This window comes from Dicentrarchus labrax, unplaced genomic scaffold (assembly GCF_905237075.1).
Source record: "Dicentrarchus labrax unplaced genomic scaffold, dlabrax2021, whole genome shotgun sequence".
Classification (NCBI taxonomy): Eukaryota; Metazoa; Chordata; class Actinopteri; family Moronidae; genus Dicentrarchus; species Dicentrarchus labrax.
This window is the reverse complement of record NW_026136701.1, coordinates 7,606,886-7,625,483: the sequence shown is the minus strand read 5'-3', so window position 1 is coordinate 7,625,483 and position 18,598 is coordinate 7,606,886. Positions and strand designations below refer to the sequence as shown.

The 18,598-nt window shown below is 40.1% G+C and overlaps 1 protein-coding gene and 1 long non-coding RNA gene across 6 annotated transcripts in view; one reads left to right on the top strand and one right to left on the bottom strand.

Annotated features, from left to right (window-relative positions):
• The window catches only part of LOC127368930 (MAGUK p55 subfamily member 7-like), a 21,858-nt gene extending 3,260 nt beyond the window's left edge, over positions 1–18,598 (top strand). For 2 of the 5 annotated variants that reach the window (XM_051410135.1, XM_051410134.1), the window contains exons 4-20: positions 489–566; positions 1,989–2,069; positions 4,719–4,853; positions 6,978–7,059; positions 7,211–7,296; positions 8,196–8,273; positions 8,933–9,129; positions 9,249–9,307; positions 9,520–9,531; positions 10,012–10,056; positions 13,260–13,433; positions 15,175–15,255; positions 15,341–15,434; positions 15,598–15,706; positions 16,542–16,685; positions 17,708–17,986; positions 18,138–18,598. In XM_051410135.1, coding sequence (XP_051266095.1) covers positions 489–566; positions 1,989–2,069; positions 4,719–4,853; positions 6,978–7,059; positions 7,211–7,296; positions 8,196–8,273; positions 8,933–9,129; positions 9,249–9,307; positions 9,520–9,531; positions 10,012–10,056; positions 13,260–13,433; positions 15,175–15,255; positions 15,341–15,434; positions 15,598–15,706; positions 16,542–16,685; positions 17,708–17,938 — 1,686 coding nt within the window. In that variant the 3' untranslated portion in view covers positions 17,939–17,986; positions 18,138–18,598. Of the gene's footprint in view, positions 1–488; positions 567–1,988; positions 2,070–4,718; positions 4,854–6,977; positions 7,060–7,210; positions 7,297–8,195; positions 8,274–8,932; positions 9,130–9,248; positions 9,308–9,519; positions 9,532–10,011; positions 10,057–13,259; positions 13,434–15,174; positions 15,256–15,340; positions 15,435–15,597; positions 15,707–16,541; positions 16,687–16,770; positions 16,939–17,707; positions 17,987–18,137 lie in introns of those variants that run through there. The other 3 variants (XR_007885990.1, XR_007885984.1, XM_051410136.1) reach the window with 3 other exon arrangements.
• Positions 370–4,787, bottom strand: LOC127369125 (uncharacterized). The gene is made up of 2 exons (XR_007886019.1): positions 4,673–4,787; positions 370–1,722 (listed from the first exon to the last, which is right to left on the bottom strand). It is a non-coding gene; the product is annotated as an uncharacterized LOC127369125 (long non-coding RNA).

Here is an 18,598-nt window from a genome sequence, read left to right as displayed (position 1 = left end):
AACAATATCCTACATGTTCTATGTAGTACTATATAGGAAGAATGGTATGGTTCCTGTCAGTGTTAGATTATTATATATTATAATAATAATAATAATAATAATAATAATAAACCAATGTATCATATTTTATTCATTTAAGATTTATTAATAATATGAAACAATTTTATTTAAGATGGTGGTAGACTTAGTGTGGAAAATGTTAAAATGTTTAGTAACTAGTAAGTCAAGTACAAGTAAAGAAAATAACAATGTAATGAATGAACTTAAAGTAGTAAAGTACTTGGAAAATTCAGTTTCACTTAAACTGATTGTGAATGCTTTAAATTTTAACATTTACTAATTGAGAAGAAGAAGAAGAAGAAGAAGATAGAAGATTTATACTTTATTAATCCCCTATTGTGGAAATTTGGATTAGTACTAACAGTAGAAGTTGCAGTAAGTGTATTTTACTGCAGAGGAAACCTTTATTGTGATACTTTTCCTGACAGATCCACGAGCGACTGAAGCGTTTTGAGAAGCGAAGCCCCATCCCCGTCCAAGAGCATGCAGCGAGTCTGGCCTTAGACGTAAGCGTCTCTCCTCAAACATCTTTTGCAGATAGACACGCTGCCGAGGATGGCAGTTTGACAGCAGAGGGAGCAGGGAAGGTTTTTCATCGTTCAAATTGTTCCCTCTGATATACAGATGACTTTCCTGTCACACAGGAGCACGAGTGGAACGTACATTCCTTCCTATGAGCACTGAATTATGAAATGTTATCTCAAAACTCTGTCACCTTGGATATTAGCGTCTGAAAAGCTGTTTGACAGCAGATATCATTTTGTATCTGTATGCCAGGAGTTAGGTCACTGAAGACAGTGAAAGGCTGCTAAAATCATTTTGTGTGTAGTTTAATGTTTCGTGTTGGAGGAATACAATTAATTTCAGATTTAAGATGAAGTGACAGAGAGCACTCCCACTACGGTTGTGACTCAAAACAGCACAACCAGTCTCTATTCTCTTCAGATGTGCATCATATTATATATACCAGTCCTCTTCATTCCTGTTACCAACCCATCATTCCTATATTTCCATTTCATCCCACTATCCTTTTTGTACCATTTTGATCGCGTTCCACCTTCATTTCCTGATTTTTCCCCTCTTGTGCCTTACAAGGATGTTCTTTTTACACTTTTCCCTTACTCTATGCTTCCATCTTTTCTTCTCTCCATCCCCAAACCACACTCTCCTTCCATTATCTCTATTCTTCCCCTTTCTCTCCATTTGCTTTCCTTGATCTTGTCCCTGCTGTATACCCTACATATTGTAATTCCTGCCATGTTTCCATACTGCCTATCTAGCCCTATCCTCTCCCCCACACTCCTCTCCATCTCCTTCCCTTCACTCCCTTTGCTTCAGATTCGGTTCGACAGCCACTCTCTGCCTGGCTTAAATCATCAGGACCTACTGGAAGGGCCAAACCGTGGGTCTGTTTCCCCTCAGAGAGGCTTCTGTTTGCTCACAGTGGAAACTAATGACCTTCATGCATTGTGTCTCTGGAGTGTGCCTCGACATCTTGAAGCAGTAGAAGTCATTACAGTAATATGCTTGACAAGACGGGCGACTGCACACAGTCACTCTCCGCCTCTCCACTTGCTGCTGACGGTCAAGGCTGTTCTGTTTTAGCTGTCGCCGCAGCTGTCGTGTAGCCTTGAACATTCGGGAGCTTTTTTCCAACAGTGGCTAAAAGACACAAACCAAAACAGGAACACAGACAAATAGTTAACATCAAGAAGAGAAAAGCAAAGCGTCGTATGAACGTGCAGAAATGAGGACAGTACTGATGATGTGTCACTGCAGTTAAATTCCATCTATCTGCTCATTTCTCTGTCTCTCTTGGCTAGTACAGCATAGACTACAGTAAAACTCACCCAGGCTATGATATAAATGCATACCTCTAATTATAAAAAATATATCCTGCTTCTCCTTGTCTTTTTCTCTGCTTCCAGTTGGCAGAGGAGCTGATATACCAAGGCTGGAGCGATGAAGTCAAAGAACTGGTTGCCCTCTTTTCCAAACCCCACTTTAAGGTGAAGAGTATTTCTTTCCATGGTGATGTGTTCCTGTAACTTCACACATGTGTGTCAATCTAAAACTCCACCAGCCAGGTCCTTTGACCAGTCAAATCACATCATTTCTACCAAAAGAATACACTGCTCAAAGAACATTAAAAAAACATTTTGGCAAATACACGTTTGCTTTCTTGCCCAGAGTTACCAGAGAAGATTGATACCACTCTCGACCTGTATGAAAAATATGAAGCTACAACCAGCAGACACTTAGCTTAGCTTAGCACTAAGACTAGAAATAGAGGGAAGGAACAAGCCTGGCTTTTCAGGGGCAAAAAGACAAAATACTCACTTGCTGAGAGTTGGACGAGAAGGTCGATACTTCTCTCATGTAATCATTAAATATGAAACTACAGCCAGGGAACCATTTCATTTAGCTCAAGGATTCAGAGCACACAGAAACAGCTAGCTTAGCACTGTCAACAAGTAAAAAAAAAAACAGGGAAGAAACCACAATTTGTAAATTTCACACTTTGGTTTTTGTATGAATTAAACACGTCAGATGTTAATTAGTGGAGTTTAGAGGTGCCAAAAGGCAGATATTATTATATTTCAACAGTGCCAGACTAATGTTCCACCCTGTTTCCTGTCTTTATTCTATTTAATCTAACATAAGCGTGTATTGCTCTTTTTATCAAACTCTGGGCAAGAAAGCAAATACATGTATTTCCCAACATGTTGAACAATTCCCTCAAGCGTCTTCTCAATCTCTGTAGTACTGCACACACACACATAAACATGCCTCAAACTGTGCAAGAGTTGAGTTTTCTATCACTGAAGCGCATCCTGTAATTGCCACTCACATGGACCATTTATGAAGCAAGACTGTAATTCACTCAGAAGATGATGTTTTGCTTCCTTCTACTTCAGTGCCACAATGGATCATTAAAAATAAAAGAAACCTACTCATGAATGGTGTGGTTACATGTTCAGTCTTTTTTCTTAACATAGCTAACACCATAACTGTAATCTGATAAATTAATTTCCATGCAGTCATGCTTCATCTGAGCTATTCTGATGCTTTTCAGGAGACTGAACACTTGCATGCACATCAAAAGGCGTGTAGTATTTTGTTTCCTACATTCTGCTCTTATGTGGGTCACACAAATTGACAAATTAATCCAACTGTAAATTTTATTCAAATTGATTTCACCTCATCATTCTGCCCACTGAGAGGTGCTGACATCTATTAACCACACTGGCATTGAAGCTAATCTACTCCCTAGTTATGTTTATTAGTGTTCACTCACATAGGGACCCAGACTACTCAAATGCATGTTTCCTTATTTTAGATCTGCTGACAGCAATATTTCAGACACACACACACAGCGTTTGGTTTTCCAGTGAGCTGTAGAAGTCGTGGCTTTCCTTAATGAGGAGCTGAGGCCAGCCGAGAACTAACGGGTTTGTTTAAACAGTCTTAATGACCTGTTTGTTCTTGGCCCTAACGCAGGAGCTCACACATACTTACGAGAGACTCAAGGTATAATATTCTGTAAATGAATGTTTGTTTTTTGAAAACCTGTCTCTGAAAGTGGCCAGAGACACATTGCTCACATGTTGGCAGCTTCTGAGCAGAGCAACTGCTGATGGACACGGGGTATAACAAGTAGACTAACTGACAGATGGATTGGCTGATTGTTAAAATTGAGTTGATGAGCAGATGTTTTCCCCCTCTTCTCATTCTTTCTTATTACAGAAAATTCCCTTTTTTTGGAATTATACTTTGTGCAGGCTCACAGTGAGAGATTAACGTTTATCCAGAATATTATATATTATATATATAATATATTATTTTCTGCAAACAAACCTGGAGTTTTCACACTGCCAAAGTTAACAAAGAATGAACTTAAATGAACTGTCTGGGCATTGATAGTGACTCATATATCATTTCACAGTCCTGTATTGGAAAAGGAGTTTGTGTCATGTTTGAGCTGAGCCAGTATGGCTGCAGGCAGAGGCACTGTTGGTAGTGTGGGGGGTTGCTTTCAGGTGGCCCACAGGCTGGCGGTTCATTCCAAACTAAATAAAAGTTGGCATGTTGGCACGGGCAGAACTTAAGTTTTGCAACCAAGAAGAAAGTGCTGTGTTTGGATTCAGTCACTGTAGTGAGTGCAGACAGGCCAGCCAAACTCGCTGGAATTTTTTCACAGTCTCATTCACCACCCAGTCACCTTTAATTAGTCAACAGGGATTGGTTGCATTTTTGTTTGAGTAGCTTTTAACCTTACAATTACATTTGGATATCACTAGCATAACTACTTAGTCTATAAATGTTGGTCTAAACCTGCACTGGTTAAACTGGTGACAGTGGTTCTTCAGATATGCTTTCATCCAAAAATGGATGCCATCAAATGAACACATTTTTGCAATGATTATGCTGGCCTTTGTTCACAATGCCAAATTCGACAGCAGCTTGACAGCCAACCTAGCCAATTTCCATTGTGTTCGGAGTGTACTGCTGGCCTCAGACAGTGCCTTTTTATCTATAAAAAGTGAGACTTATTAGAGGAGACTAACCAATGCCACATCTGTTTACAGCAGCTAGAATTCAAGTGACTTACCTGAATGCAGATCGGCAGCTTCACTGCATTCCTGTTTCCTCTACAGAGTCTCCTGTCGGTTCATGACGCTGTAGCTCAGAGAGACTTTGAGCCTACTCTGCCACCAATACCTGATGACGTACTGGAGGAGGAGGAGGACTCAGTCAAAATTGTCAGTCTGGTCAAAACCAAAGAGCCCCTGGTCAGTAAACAGGCCTTCATGTTTCAAAGGTCAAGGTAAAAAGTGCAGATTGATATGGTACCACTTTTATGTCTATAGGCTGAATGTGCAGCTAAAGCCAGCAGGCCATTAGCTTAGCTTAGCATAAAGACTGGAAACAGGGGGAAACAGTAGCCAGTCTCTGTTTTTTTCATGTTCTCAATACTACTGGAATGAGACATAACATTTTATTTAGTCATCTTTGGAGCTGTCGATAAGCAGATTTTTTGTCTTTGATGGATGCTAGCTGCGTTTCAAATCTTTATGTTAAGCTGACATAACCACCTGCTGGCAAAAGCTGCATATTTATTTGTACAGACATGAGCGTGGTATCAATCTTATCATGTAACTCTTGGCAACAAAGCTAATAACCATATTTCTCACTGTTTCTAACTGTTCCTTTAAAAGCCGTAGCAGGAGTATAACCTCTCAGTTAGAAAAACTTCAGCACTGTAATTATCACTGAAAAGAGCTCATTTCTTCAGTTGTTACACATGATGACCCAGAAATAGTTTAGTTTGCTCTACAACATAAACATTGTTGACAACCATGTAACAGGGAGACTGCACTTAAACATTTGTAATTTGTCCATCCACAATATCTGACATACACATGCAGCTCAAAGCAATAAACATATCCCAGGAACTGCGACTGAATTTATGTCATGTTGTCAAACACCGTGACTGCTAAAGTCACGTATGCCAAGGTGTAGCAGCAGGACTTCAGCCCCTGGAATCCTGCAGCAGTTTGGATCCCCTTTGTGTCTGGCCTGCTGCTCACTTTCCTCTAAACAGGAATTTACAGAGTCAATTCTTCCACATCTCTGTTGCCATATATCTGCTGTGACGCACAACATTATTTCAGCATTGTTGTGTGTGTTTGTGTGTGCTTATTTACACATGTGTAAATGTGCAGTATATGCGCTGCAAAACTGCACAACAGCCGTATTGAGCATTAAAATGGATTGGGATAATTTCTCTTCTGTTTCTGATGTAAATCAACTTGTTTCAAGGTCTTTAATCATAGCTCATTTTCTTGATACTACCGGAATTATCTGCCTTAGTCCACCTTGTTCCAAGCCATTGTCACTTATTTCTGGAAATTTCCTGGATCAAGTGAAACTGGACTGAAAACGGATTAAAGTACAAAGAGCGCAAAGCTTTGCCAAGGCCACAAAATCCTCTAAATTTGTTATTTTAATAATATAAAAAAATCAGATTTTTTTGATCTGCATCTGGATCATGGTCTCCATAAAGTACATACGGTGATGGACAGTTGAGGGGTACACGTGCCAGATTTCTTTCCACTCAAGTAGGTCCAGTATTTCATTAAAAAATAGCAGAAATGTTCAAAAACACCCTCACACACAAAGTTAAAATTCCTTTAAAACTATTTCCTGGACGCACTTAAAAAAATTAAGCATTTGTTTCTTAGCCTGCGGCCTTACTTTACCATGTAGCAACTTTTTGATATATCCTTCTAACTAAAAGATAAACAAACAGCAGCCAAAAAAATAAACCCCTATGGCTGAGAGGAGTTTAATAATTTCTAAAGGAAAATATGATTTTAGGGGTAAATATAAGAATAATTTACTTAATGATGGACAGTTTTTGCAGTGTGTGTATACTTGTGTGTTAGTGGTTGAGCTTTCAGGGGGGAATGTGCTTAGGACCAATAATAAAAAACATACTTTTGTATTGATCCCAAAACTAGATTGGAGTCGGACTGACCTTTTTCTGACACGGTCTCTTTGATCGATCCAGCATGTTCCCGTTTTCCAGACAACAGGGTTACACCCGAGTGTGAGCTGATTGTAGTCAACTACATAAGATGCTCTTTCCATTGCGATTTGCTCCACATCAATAACATGTGTTGAAAATAATTCTGATTTGGATAACCTTTTCCAGCGCTTTGTGTGTTACATGAAGGCAGCCGGCTAAATAGTCCCGTCCTGATACAAATAACCTTCCCTGGAATGAAGTGAATCTAAATAATAATCTTGTCTGGACTGTAATAAAATCAACATGTTATTTTTACTGTCCACCGCTTGACCTCTTTGCCTTTGTTTGTCCATCAACCTTTCATTCACTAATGACCATCTTCAAGGGGGCAACAATTAAGAGGGATAAATCCACTGGGGCGATTGTTGTGGCGAGGATCATGAGAGGAGGTGCAGCTGATAAAAGCGGTAAGTTGATAAACTCTACAGTTTTGTCCACTCTGCATTTCCTTGTATCTTTACATTATGTTGTATTATTTTGATGATGCATAGTAAATATAAATGTTACAAAGAGGAGCATGTGGTATACATTTCCATATATATTTCCCACACTTTGAAGGCCTGATCCACGAAGGAGATGAGCTGAAAGAGGTGAATGGAGTCCCACTGGAGCACAGGAAACCGAAGGAAGTCCTTTCTCTTCTGGTTAGTCTTACCTCCTCGTTGGATGTTTCTGTTTGCTTCTCTCCTCTTGCTCTCAGCTTTTCCTTTCTTTTTTTCAATGTTGTCGCTTATAGGATAAGGCTGGCATGGTTCTATAGTTTTTTTTTATTGTCAACAAATCTCTTCAGAAGAACAGTCCCTCAGCCAATACCTTTCAACTTCACTATCATGTCTGTGGCTCTCAGCTCCAAACCTTAATGTTAGTATTGAAGGCTTAAAACTTTAAAAACAGGTCACTATATATATATACACTAAGTTATTTCCTAAAATAGCTGGGCACTGTAGTTTTTAGCAAATGCTACTCAAACAAGAGTAAATAGTGCATTTGTTTGGGACTATTTCCTGCTGTCGAAGAATACATATTCGGTGCACTATTGAGCATGTACAGGAGCAGGATTGTGTATTTTGGATTGATTTGAAATTAACTACAGTGCCCTTGTTCATGATGTCCCCCAGTGCACATCGTGGATCATTGATTGTTAAAATAGTTTTGGACAACAATGGAGCTCTATGGGACAGAGGATATATCAGGCTCGGGCTGCACAGACAGTCCTTGTTAGTAGAATCTGTTTTCTTTTCTTTTTTTTGGGGGGGGGTTGTTGACAGGAAGAAAACAGCCTTACCCTGTAAAAGAATATGAAGCTTCAGCCAGGAGACCTGAAATAGGGGAAGACAGCTAGCTAATACTCATTTTCACCCTGGTTCCAGTCTTTATGGTAAGCTAAGCTAAGCTAATTGGCTGGTGGGTGTAGCTTCATATTTACCATACAGACATGAAAGTAGTATCAACCTTCTCATTTAACTCTCGGCAAGAAAGAAAATAAGAAGTTTTAATATTTTCCCCAAAATATAAACTGCGTCTTGCAACTGTTCTTGCACAGGCTCGTTCTCAGGGTGAAGTTCGATTCAAAATCATTCCTGCCTCCTCTAAGGAAGAAATGTCATCAAATAAGAAGAAGGTACAGTAAATATTAACAACACATATTCCGTGCTGTGTGTACTTTACGTTAGCATGCAATCTGCTGCACGGAGAAAGCTGCCCACCTGGTTTCAGTAAAAAGAGATGAAATCAGTGGTATCTTGTGTGTTTGGTTATATTTTGTGTTTCTGCCACAATGCTGTCACTACAGCAGTGCGTTGTCAAAAGCTAAATTCAAATCAGACAGTCAAGGATAAGACACTCGCTAACTTCGCTACAATTTACTTGATTAAGCGTTCATCACATGTGCTGAGCTGCATCAACTCAATTTAAGATTAACAATGAATCCATACACTCCTTATGTGGAAAAGTTCTACAATCCTCTTTGTTTAGGAAGAATTCTAGGTCATTACCACCACATACATGGAGTGGATGTCCAAGCTGGAAACTGTTAGAGCAGGGAGCATTTGTGAAGGATTAAGACAAATTATTTTCTATGATCATGGTCATTTCTCAAAAATGACACCAACATATGTGAAAAAGCCCGAGACGAAGATGTTCACTGCCAGGATACAGAGGAAGTTCACAAAGCTGCAGTAGGAGAGGAGAAGAATGAATCAATGGATAAGATGTGTATTTTCCTTGGTCACCTGTTTGTGTCTTTGTAGGCAAAAACATTAAATGATTTTCTTTCCTCAGCTGTTTTTGAGGGCTCTTTTTGACTATGATCCTGACGAGGATCCCGCTGTTCCGTGCAAGGATGCAGCTGTAGCCTTTAAAAGGGGCGACGTCCTCCAGGTTGTCAGCATGGAGGATGATACCTGGTGGCAGGCCTGTCACCTCGGGGACAGCAGCACCCGAGCAGGGCTCATCCCCTCGCAGCAGCTCCATGAGAGGTTGTCATTTTATGGTTTTTAGTCAATAGCAAAATGTTGACTCTCTTGAGAGCATATCTATAAGCCTTTTTAATGGAGTCCTTTTTTGATTCAGCCTTGTTTTATTTGGCTTTCCACAGGAGAGTTGCGCTACAGCGACCAAAAGCGCTGTTCAAGCCTCGACGGGTCAAACCACCAGGTGATGAGCCCACGCTTACCCATAAAAACCCCACACCTGAAAAGAATAAAACCTTTTAACACTTTCCAATAAACATATTGGAGTTCCTTTTAGTGCGAAACTGAGAGGTGACAGGTCATGTCTGAAGCTCACGGTCAAGGTCATGGTCATGGTTGAGCTCTGCTGCCCTCCTGTTGTACTCACTGCTTTTGTTTTCTCCACATGCTCCACAGATGAGGCGGAAGGTACTGTCTGTTTGAATTTACTGCTTGAAAACTACCTTCAGCATATTTTACATGATATGATACACATGTATACTTAAGGCCTTGGTTTGGGGTTTTTAAAGATTTAAAGGGGTGAATTATCCAAAAATAATAATCATGTAATGATCACTGTACCACATTTCCAAAATGGAGAGGATTCTGTTAAATGTTCCTTTGTTGTATCGAAGCACGTTTTAAGTATCTGGCCTGCTGTAATGTGCTAGTTTTTCACGAGCAATCACTTTGTAAGAGTAAGGTAGTTATTAATATTTCTAAATTGTGGATATCATTTCTAAATAAAACTATTATTAGAATTTCCAAAGCAAAATATTAGGACATTTGGGTCAGAACATACACTAATATTTTGAGTATAAAATTTCAGAGCAATGCACATATCATCCCCTTGTGGTTAGCGTCCACCATTTCCTCACTCTTTCCTCTTCTGTCTTCCTGTTTTTCCAGTCGTGGAGGATGTAGACTACGGAGCTATAACAGGGATCCACATTGGTGAGATGTTTGACTTTTTCCACTCATATCCCACTGACACTGGAAAAGGGACCAGTGTGATGAAAGATAATACAACAGACATATATTGAATGTCAGCGGTGGCAGAAGTACTCCCAAGTGTGGACATACTATATTTTAAATAAAAGCCATGCATCAAAGGTCCAGTTTGTAGGATTTAGTGGCATTAGCGGTGTAGTTGCAGGGAGTTGCAACTCCCTTGTTTCACCCTCCTCTTCCTAGTGCGAAGGAGAAACTACAATGATAATGAAAAACAAATGCCCCTCTCTAGTGCCAGTGTTTAGTTTGTCCTTCCTGGGTTACAAAATATGATGGAGTATGGACGACTCTATGGAAGGTGACCTGATTCCTACATTCATGTGATCATATGCTAATGAAAACATACCTATGTATTATATTCCATTTCTGCCAATAGATCCTGAAAAATGTTACACACTAGACCTTTAAGTAACTGTACCAAAGTATTTGCAGAAAATATACTTAAATTCCAAAAGTATGTTGAATATCCCAATGTCCCAATATATTTCTGCATTATTAATCAGAATCTGTAAAGTAACTGGTAACTGAAGTTATCAGATAAATGCAAGCATCAAATGGAAGTAAAGTACAAGCACCTCAATCTACTTTTATACAGTAGATATTGAGCTTAGCACTAAAACTAGATGGAGAAAAAACAGCAACTGAAGGAGATCCTGGTTATATTTTCAGAACAAACCAGTTCATAGATGATGTAGTTTTGTGGTTTGGAGATTTGTGGGAGAGGACTGGAACAGCAAATGTGGTTTTAGCCTTCCCATTTATCCCATTTGTCTTGATCTCATGGATTGGATATGATGTGCTTGATATAATGTGTGTGCATACAGTATGAGCGGTGCAGGATGCTCATATGGGGCGTGCACTCAAGGCTGATTGTAAAAAGGCTCCTTTACGTCTGTACAAGGCAAGGTAATTACAGATGTTGCATTATATCAGTTTTAAGAGTCATGTGCATTTAATAATCTGCATTTCATCTTATCTCAGGCCAGCTTCCACCTGAGGACGTGCGGTTCAGACTCTGTGTTTCCTCTTTGTCTGGCATGTAAGCCCTTATGCTGCACGACCAAATGACTTCATGCAGAGTAATCAGAGGAGAGAGTGAGTGAAAGAGAAGGGAAATAGTGGAGAACTATGTGTAGATACACGAGTCATTAAAGTCAGTAAAGGCATGGTGAAGAAGGGAAAAACAGGCCAACAGCTTGTACATAGAGGAATCTTCACTGACTGTTTTTTTAATATTGTCTGTGGTTATCTGTCTGGTTACAAGTAATAGTTTGACATTGTTCGAAATACTTTCTGCTTTCTAATTTAAAAGAATTTAATTAAAATCCCTCTCTATATGACTTTAATTAATGAATATAAGAGTGCTATCAATTTTGGTAAGACTGCATTATAAAATACCACTTTTGCACCCTAAATGGACTCACTTATGATGCTTCATACTGAAAACTGTCGGTTGTGGCTCATATCATTTAATCTTGACATTGTATATGTGCTGCATGTCATCACTCTCTACTCAGTCTTATCTCTACTCTCACCCTTACTTCATACTGTCTAGTGAAGCATAAATGTCTTGTAGCATTTCCAAAAAAGAACTAAGGTTTTATGGCTGAGAGCATTTTCAATTACAGATGAGAATTTCACTGCCAGAATTACTTAAGATTGACAATTACATAATGCTTCACTCTAGACCTTATTTCATTGTAGGAAATAAGATTTCTCTTTTGCTGTGTAACATTGGTTCATACAGTATTACCCCTTCACATTTCTGAGTGAAATCATCAGTTTAAATTCCATGTAAACAAAAGTTTGAAATTTCTACTCATAGTGCCATGTTTCTTAGAATGAAGCCCGGAGAGGAAATGGACAGATATGCTTACAAAGTGAAATTACAGCTGACGTCAAAGAAAGCCTGGCAACATCACTTAGGAGCAGTTAACATCATGAAAAAGAGCGAGCCTGCCAAGCCAGGCTAGACCACAGTCGCATGGCAGACGCTGGCTGTCAGACAGCCTACAAGCGGCGCGTGACTGACTGAGTTGTTGTCTCTTGACGGAGATTTGTGCTGTTCAGGGTGTGCTTGACACCAGAGTTTGGGTGGTAGTGTTAATGGTTTGTTAAATGGTGCTGTACTCTCTCATTCCTACTGTAGCTCTGCCTTCTGCTGCGGTCCTTGTTGTCATCTAAGTATCACTGGTGCTTTTTAACAGTTCTTAAGAGTTCTAGTGTTTGCCCTATTTATCAACTGGAGTCCAAGTAGTGCACCAAGGAAAGCAATGTTAAATGGATGGTAAATCACTGAAGTAAATTAAGTCTTGAGTAAATCAAGCTTTACACGCCCATGGAGCTTATTAATTTGTGAAGGTGTGCAAGTTATCTCAAAATTGTGGTCGTAATAAAGCTAAATAACAGGAAAATGGACCAAATGGACCGTCATGATGGATCAACGTGGCCTGGTTTTAGTGTTCTTGCCAAAATAAAAATTTCAAAAATGCCAGCTTAGTTTGTTCTTAAAGCTGCACAGATCAATATTTTAATTTTAGCAATGGTTCAAATGACTACATTTAATGTAAAACTGATCACCCACAGTGAATATTGCCTGACTTTGCACTAGCTCTACAAACCACTTTAGCCTCTTTCAGCTTATTATTTTGGTTTTATGGCCCACAACTTTTTTGGTTAACTGTTCTCATCAACCTAATTTTCAGCCATAGCACGCAACTGTTATTAGAGAAAAAGCTTTAAAACTGTATGCCCCACTGTATGCTACCTACCCATGGTAAAATGGCAGACAGAGAAAGTTAGCAACTAGCTAGAGTCAGACATTTCCCTCAGGAACTGGTGGAGGCTAAAAAGAGAGTATATAATAGACTTACATGACTGAGACTTACACAGAAATGTGACTCCAAATGACTGCTAATGTTTCTCTGCTTCTTTGGGATGTGTAAATTTGTTGGGGACTGTTTCCTAACACATTCACCATACCAACTTTATAAGCCAATAATGTGCCAGGTGTTGTGTTGTGCTGTATTTAAGTGGCCAAAAAATGAATTAACGCAGGTTTTAGGACTGTCATAGTGAGGACGTCCTCCTGCTAGGTTTTCAGAAACACACCTCGCAGATCTGAGGACTTTCTCTCTCTTTTCCAGCTGGTTTAAGAAGGAGTTTCCGACTTGGGAGAAAGAGCAGTTGGGCCAGAGAAGTGGCCCGCTCCAGGAGGTGGAGCACAGGGGTACACGGCTCAATTCGACCCCCTACCTACATAGAGGTGATGCCCTATCACAAAGACTCCAAGGACAGACACCGTCTGGTCGTTCTGGTTGGTACGTATGAGCTGAACGTACAGCTGTGTAAAGAAACGGGCAAGTTCCTCTCTTGTTTGGAAAGAAACACAATGCTAAAAGCTTGTACATGTTTGTAACATTGCTATATAGCTCATGTTATAAAGCTTATAACACTGTAGTCAGTCTGGTGATATGTACAGTAATGCACATTGTCTTCTGTTTTATATTATCCCACTGGCTTTTTTTGTCCATATAGAAAAATCTAAATAACGTGATCCCATTCACTAAAAGGACAATATTATTGAAGCTGTTGTTGATCAAAAGAAAAAGTAATGCATTGATGAAGATTTATGTTCCCACTCTTGAGTTCAAGAACAATCCTTTCCCATCAGACCCATGTAAACACTGTCAGAAAAGTCCAAGTTAGAATATATTGTGTTCTCTTAAGTTACCTAGTGGCCCACCCCAGATTCACTTCTCTGCCAATCCTGCAGGCCTGCTCTATGTATTTTTGAGCTATATCTCTCCCCAGGGAATCTTACATTGAGCCCCACTGAAGGTCTTTTTAATGTCATATTACGATACAACTGTAGGTCATCTGTGACCGAGGGAAATCGAAGAAAGAAGAGAAGAGGAGAGATGGAAGATGAGAGAAAGAAAATTGAAAGGCAGAGAGGAGAGAAACACAATGAACTGAAGAGGTGCAAAAACAAAACCAGCTAGAGAAGAGACAAATGATAGATGGATGGAGAGAAAAGGATGAGTGGATTGTGAATAAGATCCCTCATAATGTCAGCCAAGTGCTCCATCATCAAACTAGAACAGTTAAGACAGCTTGGATTTAGATTTAGACCTCTTTAATTGAGTTGGAGCTTACCCCGACTCTGGATTACGTTTTACTGTCTGCTGTGAAGGCTCTTCATTGACCGGAGGTCATCATTAAGAATATATAGCTTATTGGCAATGAGAGTTATAGACAGGAAAACCAAAACCTGGATCACAAAAACAGCACCAGCTGGATAACGTTTGACCAGGTTGGAAATATATCCTTTTTTGTTTGCATTGCAAATGCACTTTGAATGAAACAATAGACCGTTATGCCCCGAGAAAGTTGGTGAAAGTGACTGCCAGCCACTCTAAGCTCTACAGATCATGTAACTCTTGAAAAAAAAGGTCAGAAGAAAGTAGCCTGATGATGCTCCTCTCCAGTTCTGTGCAGCAGCTGTGAAAGACATCAGCAGTGTAAGAGTGGAGAGTCTATAAACTTGATATTTTGTAATGTATCGAGCTCATGCAACGCTGTGATGGAAAAGGCAGGTATGTCAGGAATCCTACTTTGAGACGGCGCTCCATTAGAGTCTGATGCAATGTGGGGCTGAAGAAACCTGCTTTAGAAGAAAATCCCAGATGCTGCAGCATGTGTGTGTGCTTCATCCTGTGCATCCTACACTATAATGACACCGATACTGTGTGGCTTTGCAGATGTCACATTTAGATGTGATGCTATGGATTTTCCAGAGGGTATAGGAGCCTCTGGCGTACGATAGAAAGACACAGAGCGAGGCTGGTTGGAGAATCATTTTCAGACTGAAATCAGTATGAAATCAGAGCTCTGTCTGTCTGACTCGCTCACTCCCCTTCTCCTTCTCTGATGATAAACACAGATGTGTCACCAGATCACTAAACCTATTTGATGTTGGACTTGTCGTGAGGAAAACATTAGTACACACTGATATGAATACCCATGTACAAAACACAGTGTTTTGATCTTTGTCTCCAGGGCCCAACGGCGTTGGCGTTAATGAACTAAAGAGGAGGCTCTTGATATCCGACCCTGACCACTATGGCGTCACTGTACCGCGTAAGACAGACATCACCTTTACCTCCTGCACACACGTCTCATCTTTTTCAAGCTGTCGTCAGCCTCCTGTTCTCTTCTCTTTCAGACACCACACGTGAGAAGAGAAGGCAGGAGAATGAAGGGGTGGATTATCACTTTGTATCAATTCACATGTTTGAAGAGGACATTCTCAATCATAGGTACTGTCTATGCAGATGTCCCTCCTGAGGTTTCCTTTCCCATGGTGTTAAAAAATAGTCCAATTTACCCTCCCTTTCCATGAGAGTGATGTCCACCATCTCTAGTGCTGTTTGATTACTATTTTATACTGTCTGCCCTGTCTGTGTCTGTCCCTGTTTCTAGGTTTATAGAATATGGGAGATACAATGGACACTACTATGGAACAAGTCTAGACTCTGTGCACAGAGTGATGGCTGAGGGCAAGGTGTGCCTCCTGGATGTGCACCCTAGTGTGAGTATTATACCATCAACATTTTTTTTTCTGTCTCTGGTTAAACTGGTGCTGCATACTGACACAAACAATTGTGACGGTTGCCTTTTCAGTAATGACTGTCGATGTTTAAATAATAAAAATGAAGTTTCCTAGGGCCTGTTTTTGACCACTACAGGGTTTAATTCCTGGCAGTGGCGCCCACCATCAAACACTTCATTGGCAGTGTTTGCATTGTGGGAAACCAGTGAGGGATCGCATGCTACTGATTTGTTAGGGTTAACACGAACATCCACGTGTTACAACCTGCTAATGAAGGTCCCTGCAAACAAGGAGGGACCGGTGACTCCATGTGTATCAGAAGAAGCACATACTGCAGCAGTCTTCAATTAGTCAACAGTGGGAATTAGCAGTTACAAGTACTCTGGTACATGAAGTGATTTCCATTTTAGGCTGTTAATCTGCTGCACATTATTGCCTGTACATGATTCATACAGTTTGGAAAGTAATTTATCTTGGTTCAAACCAATAATTTAAATAATCAATTTTACTAATCATCTACACAGAACTGCCATAGTCATTTGCAACATTTAAGACGATTCACATTTAGTTGAAGAGCTCTTACAAGTGTTCACTCTGCCACATTTGAAATAATACTAGTAGACTCACACCATGTGTAGATCTCAAGAGGGATTTTTCTGTGTTTTCATGCCAAAGACTGATTGAACTAATAGGCCAATCTTCTGAAATCTTTTTTCGTTCTTTTATTGTGTGTTGAGACAACTTATTGTACAAATATAGTAATACTTAATTCTCTGCCTTCATCTAACCTCCTGTTCTGTCTTTGTCACCACAGAAAATTAAGCATGTGTACACATCTGAATTCAAACCATACGTGGTGTTCGTGAAGCCCCCACGTATAGAGGAGCTACGCCTCACCAGACGGAGAGCTAAATTCCTCTGTGACGAAGAAGACAAGAACTCAGTCAGGATCTTTTCAGTAAGAGACACTATAACATAAACACGCAAAACACATCAGGTATATGTGTGTAAAGTCAGGTGCTTGTTCCATGTCTTATAACATGCAGGGCGGAGTGAGGTCAAACACCCTCCTGGCCTTAATTCTCCCTTACTCATGTGGACACCTTGCATTACACATGGTTGACCCTGTGGTTTGCGTTTAAGAGACGTTTAAGAGACAGGGGGAGGTACAGGGCTCCTTGGTGGGTGGCTTCTTGTTCCATAACGTATAGGTGAGTACATTTTGTCCGGAAGATGAAGGGTTACATCTTTTGTGTGCATGAGATGGATTGAAATAATGACTAAAAGAGGGCGGAATTCATTTTTTATGTTGCTGTGGTTGGTTTGTGTTCACTTGTCTCAAAGTGGGAGCATATATGTTTGATGGTAGATGTCTTTAAGACATGACTAAAAGATGCTAGGCCACTTTCATAATCCCCATCTGGCTTCTCATTCACTGTTTGACCCTAGCTGCCCATGTTGGCCCTTATTAAACCCACAAGGTCACACACCTGTGTTGCAGCCTGGGTGGAGGTTGCCCATTGCCAAGCACCACAGCCCTTATGTAGTCCAAGCATATCTTATAGTGCTGCTTTCAACTCGTACTACAGCTTTTGTGAAAAGGCCTCTTATCCTTTACTCTCAGCACGTAACAATGTGTTACGCCTCGGTCCGTGTAGTTGAGTGGTCATGGGGATCCGTTCCATGTCCTGTTACATTACAGTATGTGCAGATTATTGTAGAACTCTTTCTCTAAAGATGTTTTTTGTCACCATATGGCCAGGCTTTAGCATTCCATCAACCATATTTGTCAGATTAACAATGAAATTATCATTAATCAGTTCTTTTTAAGTGTTCCTTTAATATGCAGGTTCTTTTCATCTTTTGCTTGATGGTTAATCAAAGGCCACACAATTCAAACAACGAAAAGAAAAGCTGAATAGAGCTGAATGTAGCATCCTGTTACTAGATTTCATTTACCCAGGTGTTCTCTTGCCACAGGAGGAGGATTTTGAGGACATGATTGACTTGGCTGAGACCATGGAGAGGCAGTGCGGTCACTTGTTTGACAAGGTGATTGTTAATGGCGATATCGCGGTGGCGTTCAGAGAGCTGAAGGCAGACCTCAAGAAGGTAGAAGAGGCAGAAGTCCAGTGGATTCCTGCAGAGTGGATTTGCTCCTCACCAACAAAAGCACGGAGAAGTTGTGGTCACTTAGACAGCTGGATTTGAACATTAAACTCACAAAGAAACAAAGAAGAAAAGAAGGACAAAATAATTGTATGTACAAGTTTTAATTTTTGTCATATTTTAAATATTTTTCCATTTGTAAACAAGTCCTGTGATTACCACAGTTTTCCATACCGTCCCTTAGTGTGTATCTAATTAGGCAAACAGAATCCATCTCTCTCTCTCCCTCTGTCTGTCTCAGAGCCAGTTTTTCTGTTGGCATTTGGCTGAAAAAACGTCGGCTCGCAGGACACAGAAGAAGAAGACGAAAAAATAAAGAAAAACTCTCCAGAGCTTGTGGCTGAGTGTAATCTTTCCCTGCCAAGTCGCAAACATCAGCATGTAATTATTCTGACAGCTGCTGCACTTCAATTAACTGTAATGTACACCAGAGAAATATTATTAGTAGCAGTCAGGGAGACATTTTGCCAACAACATGCTGTACAAAATAGGGACACAAACAAGATAACAATTAGACTGTAGATGAAGAAGTAGGAAAACCTGTTGTATGGCTGTAAGTTTCAGAATTGTGCACATATTGTAGATGAGGACTTTCTAGAATTATTGTAATAGTCACTGTTGAAACATGAATATTTTTAAGGCTTGAATTTGTGTATTTTTAAGCACCCTACGCTGACAATAAACTCCATTATGGGCCATTAA